Source organism: Astyanax mexicanus, chromosome 8, assembly GCF_023375975.1.
Source record: "Astyanax mexicanus isolate ESR-SI-001 chromosome 8, AstMex3_surface, whole genome shotgun sequence".
Taxonomy (NCBI): domain Eukaryota; kingdom Metazoa; phylum Chordata; class Actinopteri; order Characiformes; family Acestrorhamphidae; genus Astyanax; species Astyanax mexicanus.
This window is the reverse complement of record NC_064415.1, coordinates 11,105,840-11,128,339: the sequence shown is the minus strand read 5'-3', so window position 1 is coordinate 11,128,339 and position 22,500 is coordinate 11,105,840. Positions and strand designations below refer to the sequence as shown.

The 22,500-nt window shown below is 36.7% G+C and overlaps 1 protein-coding gene across 1 annotated transcript in view; it reads right to left on the bottom strand.

Annotated features, from left to right (window-relative positions):
• Positions 1-22,166, bottom strand: part of LOC103030492 (oxysterol-binding protein-related protein 2) — an 86,327-nt gene extending 64,161 nt beyond the window's left edge. The window contains exons 1-13 of the mRNA XM_049482783.1: positions 22,008-22,166; positions 20,243-20,317; positions 20,045-20,156; positions 19,868-19,953; positions 18,467-18,611; positions 16,799-16,866; positions 16,062-16,106; positions 15,136-15,209; positions 13,559-13,622; positions 13,225-13,329; positions 12,223-12,354; positions 9,885-9,963; positions 5,757-5,863 (exon numbers count right to left, since the gene is read on the bottom strand). Coding sequence (XP_049338740.1) covers positions 5,757-5,863; positions 9,885-9,963; positions 12,223-12,354; positions 13,225-13,329; positions 13,559-13,622; positions 15,136-15,209; positions 16,062-16,106; positions 16,799-16,866; positions 18,467-18,611; positions 19,868-19,953; positions 20,045-20,156; positions 20,243-20,317; positions 22,008-22,154 — 1,239 coding nt within the window. The 5' untranslated portion in view covers positions 22,155-22,166. The remainder of the gene's footprint in view (positions 1-5,756; positions 5,864-9,884; positions 9,964-12,222; positions 12,355-13,224; positions 13,330-13,558; positions 13,623-15,135; positions 15,210-16,061; positions 16,107-16,798; positions 16,867-18,466; positions 18,612-19,867; positions 19,954-20,044; positions 20,157-20,242; positions 20,318-22,007) is intronic.
• Positions 22,167-22,500: the final 334 nt, after the last annotated feature.

Below are 22,500 nucleotides of genomic sequence, written 5' to 3'. Positions count from 1 at the left end.
ATATGTAAGTAATTGGGTGTATGATTAAAAAGATTGGGTGGATGATAAAAAGATCATAAGTTAGGTACATGGATAGGCAGATAAGATAAGTGGGGATATATATTGTAATGATGTAATGTTAATGTAAGTGGTGGTATGTTTGTAGGAAATTGGATAGGTGAGATCACAGCTAGGTAAGTAGGTAGATATGCAAGAAGGAAGGTAGGTAGGTAGGTAGATGCTCAGATAAGTAAATAGGTAGGTGAATCGGGGAGTGAATGGGAAGATATGCAGGTATGTTACATAACTTATCTGGGGAGAAATGTCACATACGACAAGAGCACACAGACTGCGGAAATGACAAAAATAGAGGAGAGCACAGCATTGTTGAAATAGTACAAATAATTAAATAAATCCATGCAGAGAATACAACGTGACTGTGTGCAATGTACAAGTATAAAAAGAATAGACATCCATTGCAAAGATATATAGTATATACTGTATATATACATAGTATAGTAGTTCTTTTATAGCATTTCTCAACAAACCATGTCTGGGACCTTCCAATTGTGTGTAAATAGTAAATAACAACAAACACTGAAACCCTTCCCAATGCCACAGTGTAAGTAAGAGCTCTCCTCTCTTGTAAAGCTGAATTTTACTCAGTTCCATCCAGGCGTGTGCTCACAGCTGCCCCACATACACAAACTAATCCGTGGACTCTAGAGAACAAATGCTTTGAAGCATGAAGAGCAGCTAAGAAGAAAGCTGCACTCACAGGGAGAGAAAGAGCGAGAGAGAGTCTCTCGCAAAAGACAAGTCTACTTTTACAGCCCGGTGGCGTCGTCTTGTCGAGTTTTCACTTACTTTATACTGGTGAAGAGCACTTCAGATTCTAGTTTGTGGAATTAATGACAGTAATAATAGAAATACCCAGTTTCTGAGACTGAGTGACCTTGACACATACAGTTAACACACTCTCTCTCTCGAGTGCTGGCATCAATCTGGTCACTGACTCTTAATATAAATAGCTTGTTTAGATTTCTGCCTCTTATCTTCACCAGCACTGAACTTACAGTAGACCTGCTTTTTTATGTGTGACCATCACATGCCAAATCCAGCCACACAAGCCCCAGATCCCCCCTTCAAACAAAACCCGAAGCCCACAGTCAAAACTAGGGCAGGCAGGAGGCGAGAGAGAGAGAGAGAGAGGAGAGAAAGAGAGGGAGCGTTTCATCAATGAAAACAAGCTACGAGAGACACAGACAGCAGACGAGCACAGAGAGCAGGGCGAGCCGAGGACGAGTGAGGAGGAGCGATAGAATAAGAATGAATGAGACTGTACCTTTCACACAGAGAGACGAGTGCCGTCACCTTTATCTCCTTCTGTCTTGTTCTCTATGATGCTCGGCTCAGCCCGCGCGACAGAGTGTGTGTCTGTGTGTCTCAGAGTGTGTGTGTGAGAGTGTGAGAGGGGCTGGGTGAGTGAGAGAGAAAGGATGAGGGGAAGATGAGGGAGGGAGAGAAAGAGGATGAGGGAGGGAGGGAGAGAGGGAAAGAGGATGAGGGAGGGAGAAAAAGAGAGTAAATATAAGGGAAGAGAGAAAAAAGAGAGCCAGAAAAGAAAGGGAAACAGATGGAGGAGTTATAGTTATGAATGGAGGAGAGAGAAGAGAGGTGAGGCAGAAAGATGAGGGAAAGAGAGAGAGAGGGAATAGAATAAGAAAGGGGTTCGAAAGTATAAGAAAGAGGAGAAAGAAGATGAAGAAGAAGTATGTGATTTTGAATGGAAGAAAAAAAAGACAGATGGAGTAAGAGAGTATTAGTGAATGAGTAAAAAGGAGAGGTAAGGCAGTGAGAAAAAGGGGATAAGGAAACAGAGACAGAACAAGATTAAATTTAAGAGAAATAGAAAGAGAGAGGGACAAACTATATGGAGAGAACGAAGAGCTGAAACAGAGAGAAACACAATCAGAAAACAGAGCAAGAAAGAAAGAGAGACACAGATAGAGGATGTATAATTATGAAGGGAGGAAAGAGACGGTTAAACAGAGAGAAAATTAAGTAAAATGAGTAAGAGAGGGAAAGTGATAAAGTGAGAAAAGACAGAGTTAAGACAATTAGAGTTAAGACAGTAAGGAAGAGAGAGACAGCAAGGGGCAAAAGATGAATAGTAAAAAAGAAAGAGACAAAAAGACAGAACGAGAGAGATGGAGAAAGAAGGAACATGTGATTATGAATGAAGGAGAGAATGAGATAAAGAGAGAGAAGGAGAAAGAGGCAGGAAAGTAGAAGTGAAGAAGAGAAAGGTGAGAGGGTGAGAGTTTAAAAGTGAGAAAAAGAGAGAGAGAGAGAGAGAGAGAGAGAGAGACAGAAAAAGACAAGCAGAGAGAAATTATGGTTATGAATGGTGGAGAGAAAAGGAAAGAGAGGGTGAGGAAGGGAGGGAAGGAAGCGGAAGCAAGTATCAGTGTAAGAGAGATGAGGCAGAAAGTAATTGAGAGAGGAAGAGAGGGTGACTGAGAGAGGAATGAGAGAGAAATGGAGGAAGGAAGAACATGTGATTATAAATGAAGAAGACAAACAGCGTGAGACTGAGAAAGGATGAAGGAGAGAACAAGAGAAAGAGAGAGAACGATTGAAGGAGGAAGAGAATGCGTGTGTCTCTGAGAGGCAGAGAGAGAGAGAGAGAGAGAGTCAAATATCTACAGCAGAGAAGGATCCTGACTAAGTACAGGCAGGTATAAACTGGGTAAAGAAAAGAGAGAGAGAAATATATTAATATATTCATATATTATTACTATTACATATATATATACAGAATTTAGGAAACAATCAGAATCAGTGGGATGCCGGGGGCATTGTGTCTCTGCCTGAGAGAGCAAGGATGAGGGAGGAGGCAGACAGAGAAAGAAAGGGAGGAATAGACAGATGTAAAGGGAAGTGTGTAATTATGAATAAAGAGAGAGAGAGAAAGAAAGAAAGAGAGAGAGAGAGAAAGAGATAGATGCACAGCTGATCCAAAAATATGAAAAACTTACAGAACTAGAACTAACAGAACTAATATTAATATATTCATATATTAATTATATTACAGGACTCTATGAAATGGAGTGTGAAACTGCCTGAGAAAACAAGGAGGAGGCTGGGAAAAAGAGTGAAAGAGTGAAAGACAGTTGAAGGAAGGTTTATTGTGAATTAATGAGAAAATGAGAGGATGAGATAAGGAGAAAGACTGAGAGGGGATTGAGGGAGAGAAAGGTAGGGGAGAGTGCGTATGAGTAAAAGTGAAGCAGACAGGAGATGGTGAAAGAAAGAAAGAAAAAAAGAAAGATGGAGTGGAGGAGAGAGATATGAGAGGGTGATATGAGATTTCAAAATAAAGTGAAAAATAGGGTAAAATTGGTATAGTCGAGTAAATGGATAGACAGGGAGCGAGAGAAGTATAAGTATGAATAGAGGAAAGACAAAGAAAACACAGAGTGAGAGAATGAAGAATGAATGAGAGAAAGACAGAAAGGGAGAAACAGACAGATGCAGAGGGAAGTGTGTAATTAAGAATGAAGAAGAGTGAGCGAGAGGAAAAAGCTTGAGAGGAACACTGTGTGTGCGTTCATATGTGTGTGTGTGTGTGTGTGTGTGTGTGTGTGTGTGTGTGTGTGTGAGTGTGTGTGGTTAAACCCTGGTGTGACTGCAGAGCTCAGCACAAACAGAAATGATAGCTGTGGCCTTGGTGAGCTGTGGGGCTGCTGATTGATCCTGCAGAGTGAAACCATCCCAGAGGATATACAGGACAACCACACACACACACACAAACACACACACTCACACACACACACACAAACACAAACACACACACCTACACACACACCTACACACACACTCACTCACACACACTCACTCACACACACTCACACACACTCACACACACACACACACACACACACACACACAAACACAAACCCACACACCTACACACACACCTACACACACACCTACACACACACACACTCACACACACACTCACACACACACACACTCACACACACACTCACACACACACTCACACACACACTCACACACAAACACAAAACCACACACCTACACACACACACACACTACAGAAACAGGGAAACAAGGGCAGCTTGAGGGAGAACAAGTAATAACAATACCTAGACTCCCCTGAATCTTCCCTGAAGGTGCATTCCACACTGTCACGCATTTTTTAGGCTGTTATTGTGTGGATGCTGAGGTATCCCAGGTGGTGGCTATGGTGTTGCTAAGTGTACAATAGATGTCCACTTATTAACACCACTTACAGTGTGGCAAAGTGATTGCTATGGTATTTCAGTTTTGATGATGCTGCAGAGTGTTGGCTAAGATGTTGCTAGGTGGTTGCTATGGTGTCTCAGATGGTTGCTCTGGTGTTGTTCTCATTATCTCAGTATTTCCTATGAGAAAAAAAATCTAAAAACAAAACCACTGCTACGCATGCAAACACTGCATCCAGTCAAAATGTGAATACAATCAGCCTGAACAATATCTCAAAAATTGCAGCAAATCCCACACATCCATGACCTCTGCCTATTCTTCAGTCCTATTTACAACCCCCGGGTTGCCAGGTATGGAACACTATAGCAGGCAAATACAGTGTTCTGCAGTCTCGACATTTATTTATAAAGCTTTATGACCAGAGATGGTGCACAAATGCCACTAAAGGCAATGACACTAAAGCATTATGTTAAATCGATGGAGGCAGCTTAGTGCCCAGAAGGACTACAAGACAGATGCTGAGCTTCTAATTTTCTCCTAAACAGGTAAGCATTGACCTTCAGCTAAGGTTAGCTAATCTTAGTTAGGAAAGCTAGTAAGGAATTAGCATTTTAAGTCAGTTTTCAACATTCAAGTCTTTATATTTGTCCAGGAAAAGTTTTTTTTTTTCTTTTTTTTCTCCCCAATTACCCACCCACTTATCAGGACATCCCCTATCACTAGTGATACCTCAACACCAGGAGGGTGAAGACTTGCACCAAGTGAAGTCAGCCACCACCTCTTTTCAAACTGATGTAGCATTGCCAAGTAGCATCCCAGCGCACTCAGAGGAAAGCGCAGCGCAGCTCACAGACGCCTTGTGCTGATTGACATCACCCTTTGGAGTGACGAGGGGAAAGAGCGCCATCTACCCACCCAGAAAGAGCAAAGCCAATTGTGCTCTCTCAGGGCTTTTGGTAGCCAGTGGCAAGCTGCATAAACAGGATTCGAACCAGCGATCTCCTTATCATAGTGACAGCACTTTAGACCGCTGGACCACTCAGTTTTTTAGGTGGCAAGTATTTGAGTTAGGTAAAGTGATCCAGACTAGTTAATATAGGCTAATAAAGTTTCCCTAGATTATTTATAAATGTGATGATATTTTGCCATTGCAAAAGTTCTCATTTGAACAGGTACATTGTCCTCAACCTGTCAACCCAAACTGGCAACCCACTTGAGCTGCTCGTAGGTGAAGGAAAAATAGTTTTTTTAGAGTGTTTTAAAATTGGACTGTGGTAGCAATTTTACACACTTAAGGACATTTATTACATACACAGTACTGTGTATTGTTTGTGTTTCAAGTTATATTATTTTCTAATTTCCAGTAAAGGTGAGTCATTTCTCAGTCCTCAGTTCCGGAGTTTAAAGCTGTGGAAATGTTCTGTGGAAGATGCAGATTGAGTGCTGAGTCTGATGAGTGTGTGTGATTCTCAGTTACGATGTTAAATAGAGAAGTGTGATGATACCTCTTCACGTCTGGAGAGCAGATCCAGGCAGCGTCTCAGAGCCGAGCTCGTCTCACTGCACAGCTCACATATCTCTCTGGCCTTCAGCAGTTCAGGGCCTGCCATATCTCTCTCATAAACACACACACACACACACACACACACACACACACACAAAACAGATAGAGAAGAGGTTAGAGAAAGTCAGTTCACTTACAAAAAGTTAATTTCTGTAACAACTTGTACTTCACCTGCAGTTAAACTTTTACCACATGTTACATAATACAGTTATTAGAAACACTTATTATAAAGTCTGACCTAATATTGTTACCATATCGCCCAGGCCTACTTCATATTGCTTAAAAATATATATAATATATATAGTACTGGAAAAAATAAGAGAACAATTAAAAATTATGGGTTTCTTTGATTTTACCAAATTAAAAACCTCTGGAATATAATCAAGAGGAAGATGATCACAAGCCATCAAACCAAACTGAACTTCTTGAATTTTTGCTTATCCAAAAGCAGTGTGTAAGACTGGTGGAAACTGTGATTAAAAACCAGGGTTATTCCACCAAATATTGATTTCTGATCTCTTGCAACTTTATAAATATGAACTTTTTTTCTTTGCATTATTTGAGGTTTGAAAGCTCTTCATCTTTTTTTGTTTTTTCAGCCATTTCTCATTTTCTGCAAATAAATGCTCTAAATGACAATATTTTTATTTGGAATTTGCGAGAAATGTTGTCCGTAGTTTATAGAATAAAACAACCATGTTCATTCTACTCATATATATACCTATAAATAGCAAAATCAGAGAAACTGATCCAGAAACTGAAGTGGTCTCTCAATTTCTTTCAGAGCTGTGTATACATTTATAGGATTATATAGGATTTTAGACTTATATTTACATAGGAATTCAGACTATTTCCAGTCTGAAAATGTATTCTGCTCTGTGGTGGTTTTCTCTCCTATATGGGGCCCTTTTTATTGTAGAACAGGGTGAAAAAAAGGCTAATAATATAGTACCCAGAGAAATAGTCTGTAAATATAGAACTTCATAGTGATCCTATATGCGACCCACCGAAGCTGATATGAAGAATACTGGGTGTAGAAACTAGAAGGTGGTCAGGTGGTATAACAGTAATAACAGTCTGAAAACAGCAGCTACACTATATAACTGCTGTTCCAAGCAGAATGAAAACAGAAGAGTGCTACAGGTACAGGCAGTCATGTGACCTGCCCCAGGTGATCCTGACCCAACACTCTGTAAATTCAGTGGGGAACACTGTCAGTGTGTGACCTTACATAACACCCAACACACAATTATGTGCCGACATGCACTGTAAAAAAAAAATCTTGTCAAATTTACGGTGAAAAACTGGCAGCTGTGGTTGCCATTTTTTCACCGTAAAAAATACAGTGATCTTGTATATGGCTTCACGGTAAGGTATATTAACACTTGTAAAACAACAGTTTGAAAATGTACTAATAAAGAGGAGTTACTGATAAAATAACGGTGAAAGTGTATATAGGCTCATGGTATAGCTGTATAATTCACAATGTAACCCTGTTGCTTTTTAAGTGAAAAATGATCCATTCCACAGCATTTATTGTCCAATTTTACGGCAAATTTTTGTGGTTGTCCAATAACTTTGAGTCACGCTGTAAACAACATACAGTTTTAAACAGCATTATCTTTTTCAAAAGCGCTTCATTAACTGGACTGCTCACTTACAGCACAGAGATGTGCTCGGAGAGTGAAATCACTTATATACACATAATGTAAAACCCAGGCAGGTGGATAAAACCGCTATGAAACTACATCATGGTGATGTCTCTGAACTAAACATCTAATTAACATAGCCACGCCCCATAGACAGCTACGTTACATCCCATTCAGGCCCTGCTTTTCACAATGTAATATACTTTTTTCACAAGAATATACTGTAAACAAAACGGTTTATCAATATGAAATTTACTGTTGACAAGAATTAAACTGTAACTGCAACTGTTTCTTTTACTGTGAAATACTGGCAGCATTTTCAAACTGTTGTTTTTACAAGTGATAATATACCTTACCGTGAAGCCATTTACAAGATCACTGTATTTTTTACGGTGAAAAAATGGCAACCACAGCTGCCAGTTTTTCACCGTAAATTTGACAAGATTTTTTTTTTACAGTGTATATTTCACATCTTAAAATGGTAAAAAATATAATTGACGGCATGTTTTTTATTTAAGGTTTGTACACCGTGAATAATACAGTAATGTGCTATTTTTAATATGACTGTCCAATGCTGTCACCATTTCAGCTTTTCACCATATATTTCACATGTTAAAACAATTTAAATTAACATTTTTCACAGTTTTTTAATCTATGGTAATTCAATGTTTATTCTACAACAATAAGCTTCTTCTTGCTTTACGGTTTATTTTCACTGTAATTTTCACGGACATTTTTTACAGTGTGTTAGATTGTTTATGGTGACCTTATTCTGCTTTTTTTATTTTAGATTTTTTAAAATTATTTTAATTATCTTGATATTTTACCACAACAGGGTGGACAAGTTACTTTCTTAAAGGGGCTGGGTTATCGTAAGAAGACAGGGTGGACAGAAATTTTTTGAACACATTTATTTAGCCTGATATTTTTATGAAAATAGCTAAAAGCAGTACTACAGACAGGACAAACAATACAGCAAAAAAAAAAAGTGCATAAAATGTACAAAACCGTGGTTTAAAGTAAAGATTAGCTCTATTCCTCTATATTAATGAATGAATTACACTTATATATCACTTTTCTATAAATATAAGGACATAAATTTCACACACACAGAATTACATACATACCACACATATAAAAGACAGATCAATTTAGAGTATTCCTTTTTTTCTGGGTCATTTTAGTGTATCAACTTTACCAGATCTCCATGTTTTTGGCTGTGGGAGAAAACCAGTGTCCCTGGACAAAAACCAAACACAGGGAGAACATGGAAACTCCACCCAGAGAGGGACTTGAACCCAAGACCCCAGTGCTGGGAGGGTAACCTACTAATGACTAAACCACCATGTATTTATGTGTAATAATTAGTGGTGTCACGATTTCGATATTTTATCGAAATCGATCAAAATTATGTCATGGTCTCGAGCCTCGAAGTCAAAAAGATGATCGACAATCCCTCCCTCTAAGCTACGCAAACACGCGCGCATGCTACACAAATAGCGCAGCACACTGTAGCCGACGCCGTGGACATTGTGACTGCTCAAAGAGCAGCCCTTTCTCCAGAGAATGTGAACATTCTCATCTTCTTGAAGAAAAACTTACAAAAAATATAAAAATAACAGTTGTTTTGTCTTGCCTCAAATATGTTAATAGTTTTGGTACCTTAAGGAGCATCTTTCTCTCAGATAAAGTTAATAATATATGTTTGTTAAAGAAAAAGACTTGTCATTCTCAGGGACTGAAAAAGTCTTAAAGTCATATGTTTAACTGTTATAGTAGGATAGAGTTCAGTTTGTTATGGCTCTAATTGTTCTATTATTTTGTACATGATTGTTCCTGTATTTTTTTATTATTTATTTTATTATGTTGCACATTGCTGTTTTAATAGCGCACACTGCTGCTACCAAAAAAAGCCACTAGATGGCATTACATATATATCTTAATTAAATTATTTAAAGTAAATTTGACCATTAGTGCCTAATGTGGTGTATTACAGATCGCTTGTATCACTTTGCATCACTTATATCAAGCCCACCTTTTGAAATAAGATATTGTAAATTTGATGAATCAAACCAATGACTGACCATAGACTAATCTAAAACTGGCATAGGCCTCTCTGCTGTAAAAAAAAAAAAAAAGAAAAAAAGAAAATCGAGAATCGAATCGAATTATGACCCTAAAATTGGAAACAACATTGAGTCGAGGATTTAGAGAATCATGACACCCCCAGTTATAATGTGTTTATTCAGAATAAATCTTAAAAAAATTGATTATTACACAGTGTTTGTATTAAATCTAAGTAGTTCTGCTGCACATGACACAGCTGAGCTGTGATCTGTAGATATAAAGGTGTGAAGGTGTTGTGTGATGCTGTTTGGTAACAGAGTGAGGGGACATGCTGTAATAGAGGAGGATCTTACTGTTGTTATCCTCAGTCTTCACCATAGAAACAAAGGAGGCCACCTGAGACTCCAACTTCAGCTGGAAGCTTTCAGCTGCCTGAGTGGAGAGCACAGATCATTTGTAGCCAAGAAGCAAAGAACAAAGGTCTCAATGTAACCTTAAATATAACTACCCTGCTGTGTTCTGGTCAAATTGACTGATTTATTGACTATTTTCTAGGTTTTCTGTCTGAAAATGTATTTAATTTAATCAAAGTATCGTTAATTTCCATTATGTGGTCGTCACAGGGCATCTAAACACAAAAAATTAATATCTGACCATTACAATTTTCAGTTAAAGATGACTGGTCATTAGAATAGAATGGGTGACACTATTATAAGTACATAGAAATGAAATGAATTAATTATTTTGGATTTATAATCATCAGTTCCATAAGGCTCCTCTATAAATTATTAATGGTTAAATAATTAGGTGGTAAATACTTTAAAAAACCTCAATAAGCAGTAGTAAGCTGTTAAACCTCACATCATTCTTAATGCTTATCTTTCTTTGTATTTTCCATCAGTCAGAATGAGTGAAATAAACCAATCAGTGTGCCAGTTGTCATTCCCTTTAAGAGGCAGGTGAGCTCTGACTTTGGCGCAATCGTATCTTAACAGTGTGGCACTTTTTGTGCGTCTCTGCAGAGGATACAGACCTGCGCGTTCACACTGTGAAGATACACCAGCAGCTCATTTAAGGGAACAGCAATGTTATTTTATTCTTTATTCTGTTTATTGTTGAGGTAAAAATCTGTTGTCAGGGTTTTAATCAGTCAGTGGCGCACCACCAAGTGTATTTCCCACCACCAAGATAGAAACATGCCAGAAATTTACCTGAACACACCTCAATTCCAGACCACCATGCTCATCAGTGTAAATTTATTTCTAAACTCCAACGCTATTTTAACAGCACGGGCACAAGGCGTGAAAATAGACTGCTGACGTGGTGTAAGATAGCAAAGAGCATCGCAATGCGCCTTGTGCAGGATGTACGATAGAGCCCACTGTGTTGTATATTAACATATCCTCTATCCCATTATTTCCTCTATCCCATCTATCTCCTCTATCCCATTATTTCCCTCTGACCTCCTTAAGGCCCTATCTATAGATGCTTTATTTTTAACTTCTATTATTTTTGTACTTAACCTCTTCTATTTGCACTTCAATATTGTAAGTCGCTTTGGACAAAAGCGTCTGCCAAATGTAATGTAATGTAATATAATATATTAAATGACTTAACTGACTTTCTATATTAATTTATTAGATATGTTACTAACTGATGAAAAAGACAAAGTAAGATAAATTAATGTGAAAATCACTAATGGCCTATCTTTTATGTGTTGTAACTGCTTAATAACAGTTTTTGTAAGTTTGTGAGTACATACTTAAATGGATTGTAAGTATTAACAACCTATTTAAAGCGACAGTCCATATTATTTTGTTTCTAAACTGAAAGCAGAAGCATTTCTGAGTGGAGAAGGGACAAAAATTTGTGTTTAATGGTACCAGTGAGCTGGAACGACCATTTTTGTTAAGTCTAATATATTCATTCTAAAAACTGGGGTGTCGGGTCACTTCTCACAGGAGTTCTTCTTCTGGTCACGTCACGCATCTTTACGTACTTACGTCACACGTACAGCCTCTAAAAGAGGATCCAGCTCAGTTTTACTGAATGCGAGCAGCTGGTGGAGCATTGGAGACTTCAGAAGGGGAAACCTCAGTAGCTCATTCACTCATAGTAAAACCAAAAAACCAAGGAGTGAAGTTTCTGAGCTCTCTCTCTCTCTCTCTCTCTCTCTCTCTCTCTCTCTCTCTCTCTCTCTCTCTCTCTCTCTCTATCTCTCTCTCTCTCTCTCTCTCTCTCTCTCTCTCTCTCTCTCTCTCTCTCTCTCTCTCTCTCTCTCTCTGACTGAACATAACCTGGATTCGGATTCATCCGCTCTGAAAGAAGACCGCATCACACCCACCCAGCTTAAAATTATTCTTCCACATGTTTGGTGGAATTTACCTATTTCTCCCTTACAGATATCAGCTTTAAAAACATTTATAAATTATATAAACTGTATAAACTACTTATAAACCTTTTATAAAGGAGATTTATTTTCCCTTATCTATAATTGAGCATAATTGAGTCATTTTTGACCAGGAACACAGAATTGGTTATCATGGTATGAACACACAAAAAGACAATTAAAATAACTCTAAAAATACAGCAGCTGTTCTATATTTCACTTCCTAATGGCATAATGCAGCATGTGTTTAACATACAGCCTGAACCCCATGAAGGGACGGAGCAGGAAGAAGCTTATCCTACCTGCAGGCAGTCTGACACGTCGCCCAGAGCCGGCTCCTCCTCAGCTGCCTCCTCTTCCTCGGCACGGGTGATTTCCGGTTTGCCACAGCGGGCTCTGCATGCTGAATGCTCCTCTATGGCGTCCAGCCATTTCTATCCATATGGACAGTGGATATATGAATAACTTCATTCAGATTTTTTGCTGCTATAATAGAATATTATATACAGCTCTGGAAAAATTAAGAGACCACTACTTTATAGGTAAATGTTAGAGAAAAATGAACATTACATATTTTTTAAACTATTGACATTTCCCCAAAATGTTCAAATAAAAATATTGTCATGTAGAGCATTTATTTACAGAAAATGATAAATAGCTGAAATAATAAAAAAAGATGCAGAGCTTTCAGACCTCAAATAGGTTCATATTCATTTAGAAACAACAATACTAACAATTTAACTCAGGAAGATTTTAACTCAGCTGTTTTGGAGATAAATGTTTTTCATTGGACAGCGACGATATGTGTTCCTTAATAGTTTTAAGTCTTCAATATTAATATACAATGTAGTAAATAATAAAAATAAAGAACAAATATTAATCAGAGTGTGTCTATACCTTTAACTGCTACTGTAGATGTTAAAGTATCAGTATTAATAGTACTTCAAATTTTTGATGTCTTCATAATAAATCTACTATATAGAAAATAATGAAAATAAAGAAAAAAAAACATATATCGTCGTTGTCCAATGAAAAACAAGTATCTCCATTTTTCTCGATTTTTGTACTACATAATTTTATCAAACAAACTGTCCCTTACACTGTGACACAATTTCTTAATGAACGGACCAATAGAAATACTTCAAAATGACCTAAAATAAACTCTTTTTACATTGAAATCCATTGAAAGTTTTTTTTCTCATCTGTTAAGTAGCTGTTTTGGAGATACTTGTTTTTTATTGGACAGCGACGATATGCTTATAAGAACGGGGTGCACAAATCAGTGATCAGATCATATGACTCACTTTTCTGATGATCTCCGGTTCACCACAGCTAAAGGACACCTTGAAGTGATGAATGCTGTCATCACAACACTTGAGCGTAAAGAAGTATTTATCCCAGCCTTTCACCTTTCAACCAGAAACAACCAGAGAATTTTAATCAGGCAGCAAAAAATAGCAATTATTTAATATCTGAATGTACAGTATGCATATCAGAATCTGGTAGTGTCTGATTATGAATTATAAGACTTTTATTTGGTTACAGTATCCAGTTTAACTCAGTATCAGACAGCAGCTGCTGAGGGATCAGGACTAGGTTTAAACACAGACTGCTGAACTACAGTGTTTTGCGACTCACCACACACTGAGCCCCTATAAGAGGCTTACAGCCCAGTCTAAGATCACTGTACTCAGCATCAGACCTGCCACACACACACACACACACACACATATACACAAACACATAAAGTAATCATCATTACTGAATATGAGATTCATTCATGATGCTCTAAAATCTTAAAAATATACTTATAGATCATAATTAATCATTCTTAATCAGTGTATAAAAAACTATGAGGCTCAGCAATTTCTAATTTTTAGGATCTTTTAGGATTTTAAGATCTATGCTTAATATGATTCTGATTAAAATCTGATCTACTTCGCTAATAATAATAATAAAAAAAAAACAACATAGCTAGACAGAAACTATCGGGGTCAACACCGGTAAACAGCAGCAAGTGGAAGTAAACATACCATTAACAGGAAACAGTCCACAGCCACCATATACAACAAGGTAAAATCGGAGGGCAGGTAAACATTACAGTCGGTTAATACAAAAACAAGATTGTTAACTAAAGAGCTAACATAGCCAATAGGATAAATGCTTTGTAGAGTGGAAAAAACAACAGTACTTGTCAAGAAGTAAGTAAAGAGAGGGTGTATATATAGCGAGTGTAGCAGGTGAAATCAATATTCAGGTGACTGGCTTCCTGGTAGTGCTATGTTCTGTGGCACATGATATCGTGAATGGGAGTGATGTCAGTGTGTGGTGCATTTTGGGTATTGTAGTCCAAAGACTGGAGATCACAAATAAAAAGCTGAGGGTGGGAGAGACAGGAGCACCTTCGGTGAAGGTGAATTGCTTTTTATATATGCAATTTTTCTTTTTTTTTTCATGAAAAATTACAAATGCACAAAATGTCCAAAATATGTCACAGCTAACTTTTCTGATATTATTTTAACCTTTGAATTACTGTGTTCTTCTACACTAAACAATCAATTTTAAATAAGTGTTGTAAGAGCTTACATATTTTAGTGAAAATTGCATACATTAGTGTTTAGATTATAATATTTCACTCTATGATATCCATGTTACAGTGCCAGTCAAAAGTTTGGATACTTCTTCTCATTCAGTATTTTTCTTTATTTTCTGAATTTAATTAATTTATTTATCTAATTTATTTCCTACATTGTAGATTAATATTAAAGACATGAAACAATTAAGGGACACATATGGAAAAACTTTCTATTTGGACAAGCAAAGCTAGCGATCTGGCTCACAAGGCGTAATAACCTTCGAGATGAAGGTGTAACGGACCCTGAGTTGCTGTTTAAAGCCCTGGTCAAATCACGCATAAATGTGGAGTTCTCATATTATAAACTGATCAACGATGTGCTAAAGTTTCAGACTGTATGGTGTGTTAGGGATGTGGTGTGTACAGTGGTTGATGGTGAATTGATTATTAGTGTATGAACTGTAATATTTTTGTGTTTTTATTTTCTAGAATTGGGTTGGGTTTTTATGATATAATACTTTTCTGATGTATTAAAGTTCATGTAAAAGTAAAAAAAGTCATATGGAAAAACGTAGTAAACAGTAACAACAAGAAAGGAAGCTGAGATGTGTTTAAACAGCACTGGAGTCTGAGGACTTACTGTTTTGAGTACCAGCTTAAGTTCCCGTCCTCCAGAACCACCCAAACCGAAGCCCAGGCCAAGAAATTGGACTTCTGAAAATGATTAAAGAAACAGACAACTTGTTCAGAAAAGACTCTTTAAAATTGCTTGGTTCTTTTTTTTTTTTTTTTTTATAGTTTCTATAGCATTGCTCAATGTATTATTAGAAGCACCTTTGGCAAAAATGTATTACAATTTTAGTAAAACAAAAACTCTCTGGTGAACCCAACTCAAGGCTTATTGTTTATGTGAAATTTAAAAAATGTTTTAAAAAAAAAAAAACACTTGGACACCATCTGGTGGTTGCAACTGGGAGGTTCCTGGAAAGCCAGCAATGTTCAGTGTGTTGAGATTGCATCAGTTAAACAGAATTTATCATTGCTTTCTAATAAAAAAAATAAAAATAAAAAAGGTAAACTGTGGAAATAAATTAGGATGAATTGACCTAAATTTACTTACAATAAAAAAAAAATATTTAAAAAAGTACATTTTTGGAGATACATGTTTTTCAGTGGGTGGTGATGTTCTGTGTAATTTATGTCTGTTTATTTTAAACAGCAGGTATCTAATATTATGTTTATTTGTGTAAGCATAACATTGTGTCAGTATACTGTATATTAAAAATACATTTTATATTGACATAGACATTTACATACAGTGCCAGACATTTTTTTTTCTTTTTTCTTTCTTTTTTTTTACATTGCAAATTTAATATCGAAGACTATATTAAAGCTCTACGGGAACACATGCTGAATTAATCTGTAAATAAAAAGTATGAAAAAAAAACATAATTTGTTTTATACTTTAGATTCTTCAAAGTATCACATTTATCTTTAAGGATATAAACTTTTTACTGATACTGTATATCAGAAATGGAGGGATTGTAAAACATGATCTGCCCTTACCTTCCACAACACTCCTTCATATCTTCTGGCTGTGCTGGCTGCTCTCTTATGAGGAGAAAAAGAGATCAAGTATATAAGCCTGGTATTTTAATTTTAATAAGTTATCTGTGTATTATACTGTGTATAAATCATATTATACACTGCCTGGCCAAAATAAAAAAGTCTTCACCTGGATGTAATGTAATGTAAGTAAATGATGTGGGGTTGGTTGATGCTGCAGTTGGTCTGCAGGTTTAGGTTCAGCAACAGTATGTGCTGAAAGAATGAGGTCAGCTGACTACCTGAATATACTGAAAATAGACCAGGTTATTCCATCAATGGATTTTTTCTTCCCTGATGAACACGAGCATGTTCCAAGATGACAATGTCAGGATTGATGGGTCTGGAATTGTGAAAGAGTTCAGAGTTCAGGGAGCATGAGATCATCATTTTCACACATGGATTGAGAGAGAGTTCACCACAGAGTCCAGACCTTAACCCCATTGAGAATCTTTGGGATGTGCTGGATGGAGAAGAGCTGCTTTGTGCAGTGGTCAGACTCTACCATCATCAATGCTGCTGCAAGATCTTGGTGAAAAATTAATCCAGCAACACTGGATTGAAATAAATCTTGTGACATTGCAGAAGCTTATTGAAACGATGTCACAGTGAATGTGTGCTGCAATCAAAGCTAAAGGTGCCCAGGCAGTGTATAAAAAGCAGAAAATATGACATTTGGGCTAAACACCACATTCTACCTTTTCTTGACTTCTTTCCAGAAGATTCCTAATTTCATCATCTTCAGTAAGGTCTAGTGCAGACTGGCCTGTAATGAAGCATATAAGATTATTACTGAAGTTACCATGAGGGTGTCTGCAGACGTCCTTATATAAATTAAAATACCCTCAAATACTTTTTTTAAAACACTTTAAACACTTTAAACGCCACCAGATATGCAGTGATGATGTAGCACTTTAAAAAAACATCTTATCTGCCAGAGTCTTTCTTGAGGGATTTTATATGAATCCTTAGAAGGTTTGTGTGCTTTTTAATGCTTTTAACAACCCCTGTCTATGCCTTTCTATAATTGTTTTTCTTTTTTTTTTTAAATAACAATAATTTGTACTTGTTGTATGTGATTTTACTTATTTTGTTCTAGAATATACTGTAACACACTGTGTCTCCACACGCATGGCACTGAAAGCGCTCCTGTCTCTCCCACACTCAGCTCTACCTGCAATCTCCAGTCCATCTCTGGACTACGATACCCAGAATGCAACATACTCACATCACTCCCTCACATGATCACATGTCTCTGCACGCACCTCAAGGAAATCAATCACCTAAATGTTGTCTTTTTACACCCATATATATATATACATCTTCCTTCCACACACACTTCGCTGAGTACTGTCGGTTTACCTCATACAAAGCTTTTTCTTCATTGCCTGTGTTTTCCTCTCATGTATGATCTTGTTTTGTTTTTCCGACCTTGTTTTTGCCTACTCTCCGATATACCCTGCTCGTGTATGACCTTTGGACTGAATCTCATTTACGGTATTTTTACTCTTCTTTACAGTATACTTGTACTGACCCTGAACGTTTTGACTATCCCCTGTATTGCTACTTTTATTAATAAAATACTAAAAAAAATACTTTTATTAAAAATCGTATTTGTCCTGTCCTGTCCAGCATGACAATCTAGTATAAATTCCATAATATTGTTCCAAATTTGTGACAAATTCAGGCCCATAAATGAATAATTCCTATTTACGTTTTGTTTTCCAATACCTCTACATTGCTCCTGTAGGTTTGTGCTAAACGGAGCTGTTCATTCAGTTATTTTACTTTCTGAGCCTAAATTTGCCACATCTGTCTATTGTCCACTTATATGTTTAAATGTTTAGAATCAATTCTTTTTGCAACTTTACATTGCGGCATAAACAGATTTTAAGGGCAAAGAAATTGATAATATACGGTAAATAATTTAGTCAGTGGCTGATTCACAGCAGCTGTGTAATATCCAGGACACAAAATGTATTTAATACAAATGTACTGTATACTGCAAATTATTTCAGATTTGATTTTACATGTAATGAAAAGACCTTGCATGTACATATCTGCACAGATTACACAGATATAAAATATGTTTCAGACCAAATTTCTTTATTAATATAATGTGTCAGACACATGTGTGGTATTCCCTTCAACAATTAACTTCCCCAGGTAAAAATATTTATAGGTAGATCATTTACAAGAAGACTGTAAGTACTGTAAACTTTCACCATGCAATAAGCAAGACGAAAAGCCTCGGGCTTACAGTGAACTAAACAAACCAACCAGTTGTATTTCATTCCATAAAACCAGTTGTGTATGATTACTGCTCAGGTATGATGAAGTCACTCCAGAGGTGTGTTATACTGTACCACGCTTGTTCTTGGCAGCAGGACTGGCTCCATTCCTCAGCAGCTCATCCACACAGCGACTGTGCCCCCTGCAGGACGCTATGTGCAGTGCCGTGTTTCCGTCTGGGTCCTTGCAGTGGATATCTGGAGGCCTCAACTTACAGAACTGAAAGGAGGATTGAGAAAAAAACAAGCATAATCTGATCATAAATTTTCTAACTATGGTATAAAGTATATAGATATCTTCTAATTCATAATTTAGTGAATGCTACTTTAAGGTGTACCCATAGAAAAAAAACACTCTAATCATTGCTCTAATAATCTAAACTCAAAATCTGACTTTCCTAATGTTTTCATGGCTAACTGCAATCAAATTCTCACACAAATGTAAATGCAATTTTGTGTAAAGTAGGGATGAACTGAATATCAGTCAAGAATTGCACTGCTGGTTAGAAATACACTCCATGATTAGATTGGAAAACTGCTAATGTTAATCATTCATGATGAAAATTACACTTTTTCTAGGTAAATTTGATATGCACTGCTGAGGTAAATGTATGCCTAAAATGGTACTACTGAGGTAAATCCACGATTGGAATTGTAATGCTGTGGTAATTGTATGACTAAAAATTGTGCTACTGAGGTAAATCCATGATTACCATTGCAATGCTGTGGTAAATGCATGCCTAAAATTGTACTACTGAGGTAAATCCATGATTAGAATTGCAATCCTGAGGTAAATCTATAGATAAAATTGTACTACAGAGGTAAATCCATGAATAGAATTGCACTGCTGTGGTAAATGTATGCCTAAAACTGCCTTCCTGAGATAAATCCATGATTAGAATTGCACTGCTGTGGTAATTGTGTGACTAAAAATTGTACTACTGAGGTAAATCCATGATTAAAACTGCACTGCTGTGGTAATTGTATGACTAACAATTGTACTACTGAGGTAAATCCATGATTAGAATTGCATTGCTGTGGTAAACATATGCCTAAAATGGTACTACAGAGGTAAATCTATGATTAGAATTGCACTGCTGTGGTAAATGTATGCCTAAAACTGCATTCTTGAGGTAAATCTATTTCTAAAATTGGCCTCCTGAAATAAATTCATTATTAGAAGAGTGGAATATTACAACTTGTACTTACAAATTGTAGCTTTGTAATTGCCTTTTGTTTGAAAATCAACACAAATATATATATTTAGGTCAGATGTTTAATTCTGTTTGGTTTTGGCCAAAATATTTAACTTCCTCTCTAGTGGAAAGTCTTCCCAAAAGTGTAAAAGCTATAATTATATAGGTGCAAATTGGCCAATTCTATTATAACCTTGATTTCATAAGAAATGCTGGACAAGCATCTGGACAAGGGTCTGTACATACAGTCTCATCACACTGTCAGAAAACTGAAACTGACCAGCTGAGCCACGGTGGTGGAGTCTCCCTCTTGCGCTGCTCCCAGAAGTTTTTCCTCCATCTTCCTGCTCTCTCTCCTCTCTGAAGCTGGATGAGAGATGAAAAAGAAGGTAAAACCAATGCACAGAATGCAATCTAGGCCACGCATACCCTCTCCCCCCCTCCCCAAAGTGCCCACCTTCCAGCATAGTAATGATTTCATCATCTTCTGTGACAGCCCTAGGGGTCTGAGCAGCTCCGTTGATTACGGTGGCACAGGCTCCATACCGCAAGAGCAGCAGAACAACCTCCTGAAATTCAAAAAAAGAAGAAAAAAGGATTTAAATAGAATAGAGAGATTCAGAGAGAGAGGCTGAAAAGAGATATAAAGCCTTACCTTTCTCCCTGACAGGGCCGCAAGGTGGAGAGGCGTGTCCCCCAGATCATTCTGGATGTTCACCTCAACTTCTTTCTTCAAATCACAAGAGAAACAATACATCACAACAGTCACAATAAATAACTTAAGATACTAAATATACATAATAAAAAAATAAGATACCACTTCAGTTTCTGAATCATTTTCTCCGATTTTACTATTTATAGGTTTATGTTTGGGTAAATTGAACATTGTTGTTTTATTCTACAAACTACGGACATCATTTCTCCCAAATTCCAAATAAAAATATGGTCATTTAGAGCATTTATTTGCAGAAAATGAGTTTTCATGCATCTTGGCATGTTCTCCTCCACCAGTCTTACACACTGCTTTTGGATAACTTTATGCCTTTACTCCTGGTGCAAAAATTTCAAGCAGTTCAGCTTGTTTTGATGGCTTGTGATCATCCATCTTCCCCTTTATTATATTCCAGAGGTTTTCAATTTGGTAAAAACAAAGAAACTCGTAATTTTGAAGTGGTCTCTTATTTTTTTCCAGAGCTGTATGTGTGTATGGTCTCCTGCACTGACTGTGGATGCAATTATTTTTGCTGTAGGTTTTTTGCTCCACATGTGACTCCACACTGCTGCAGATTGATCACTGTTACACGCCCACAGACCACCTACTGCTACCACCCTCTGACACGTTGCCCACCCTATTTCTGCATGGCTATTTTGAAACAACATATATGTGCAATAGATGAATCACAGGACATGCAATATCACACAAACCAGATTCAACCATGCATTTTATTTTTCACTTATTTGTTGTTTTTAATAGAAATCTTGTGAAAATTAAAAGAAATGTTGTGTAAGGTTATAAGGTGAAGGTGTATTTTTTATATGACCTATATTAAATTAATTTTAATTACTGAATAAATTTTTTTTAAATCTCAGTAGATATACATTTGCTTCTGTTAAAAGCCTGTAAAGAACTATTTTATGTGGCAGTGATTTACATATTTGACACTTTTCCTTAACTTAAATACATTAAATTTTCATATGAACATTATGTTTGTACCGTGTTATATAAATATATATAAAATATATACAAATATATATAAAAGCTGCTGTAAGGTTAAAGGGGGCTGCTTAATATTCATTAAAAAGTAAATAATATAAATTAAATGTAAAGGAAATGTAAATGTAAACAATGTAAGAAATAAAAATTGTAATCGTAATAGAGAAACACTCATATGATTAGATAATATATATATATATATATATATATATATATATATATATATATATATATATCCCATCAGTAGTGATGTCACAACACATAGTGCTTTAGACTGCTGGACCACTCAGATCCCTTTTTGTTTGCGCAACAAAATGTCTGCAAATGTTTTCTAGCTGATTCAACTTAACATATTTGTTTTATACATGTTGTTTCTTAGACATTTTCTTAATCAAAGATGAAAATATGTGATAAAAATAGTAATTTAAAGTTGGATTATTTGCAGTGCATTTAGTACACTAAATGCATTATTGCAGTTTTACCAGCAGCTCACCTAATTTCCTTTAATAAAGGACTGATTAGATAAACTTAATTCTGTTTATTTGATTTGATTAAATAAATAAGTAAATAAACAAATAAATAAGAGCATGCTGATCCAGATACAAGTACAACAGTAACAGTAAGCTACTACAGCACTAGATCTACAGCAGTATGTTCACTGGAATGTCCTGTTACTGTTTTGTTGTGATCTCTGTGACTCTCTTACCTTCAGCAGTTCCTCAACAACTTCTTTCTGCCCAAAGTAACTGGCCAGGTGGAGGGCCGTCCAGCCCCCGCTGGGGTGGCTTTTATTACCTATCATGGACAGAGAGCCAAAGACCTGTAAACAGTGCCATACACTCCTCCTGCTCATATCAGCACACTTCCTGCACTGAGGCTCGAGACTACTGTCCCACCTCCTGCGCTGTGATTGGCTATAGTGCCTCATCTCCTGTACTAGGATTGGCTGGTACTGTGTTGTATGTATTGGAGTTGTAATATTGTCATTTTTTTTAGAAGCTACTACTATTGACTACCACCCAATACTGGTTTAAGAGGCGGAGTTTGTCTGAATACAGGTGTGTTTTAAATGTTTTATTTAAGTTTTGTCCCAAAATATCCTCCCACACTTTATCCAGTTTAGGACCTTGACCCTTACCCTTCTTCCCATTGCTTAATATCATGTGAGCAGACCTTCCTCTGGTCCAATAAACGTTTCT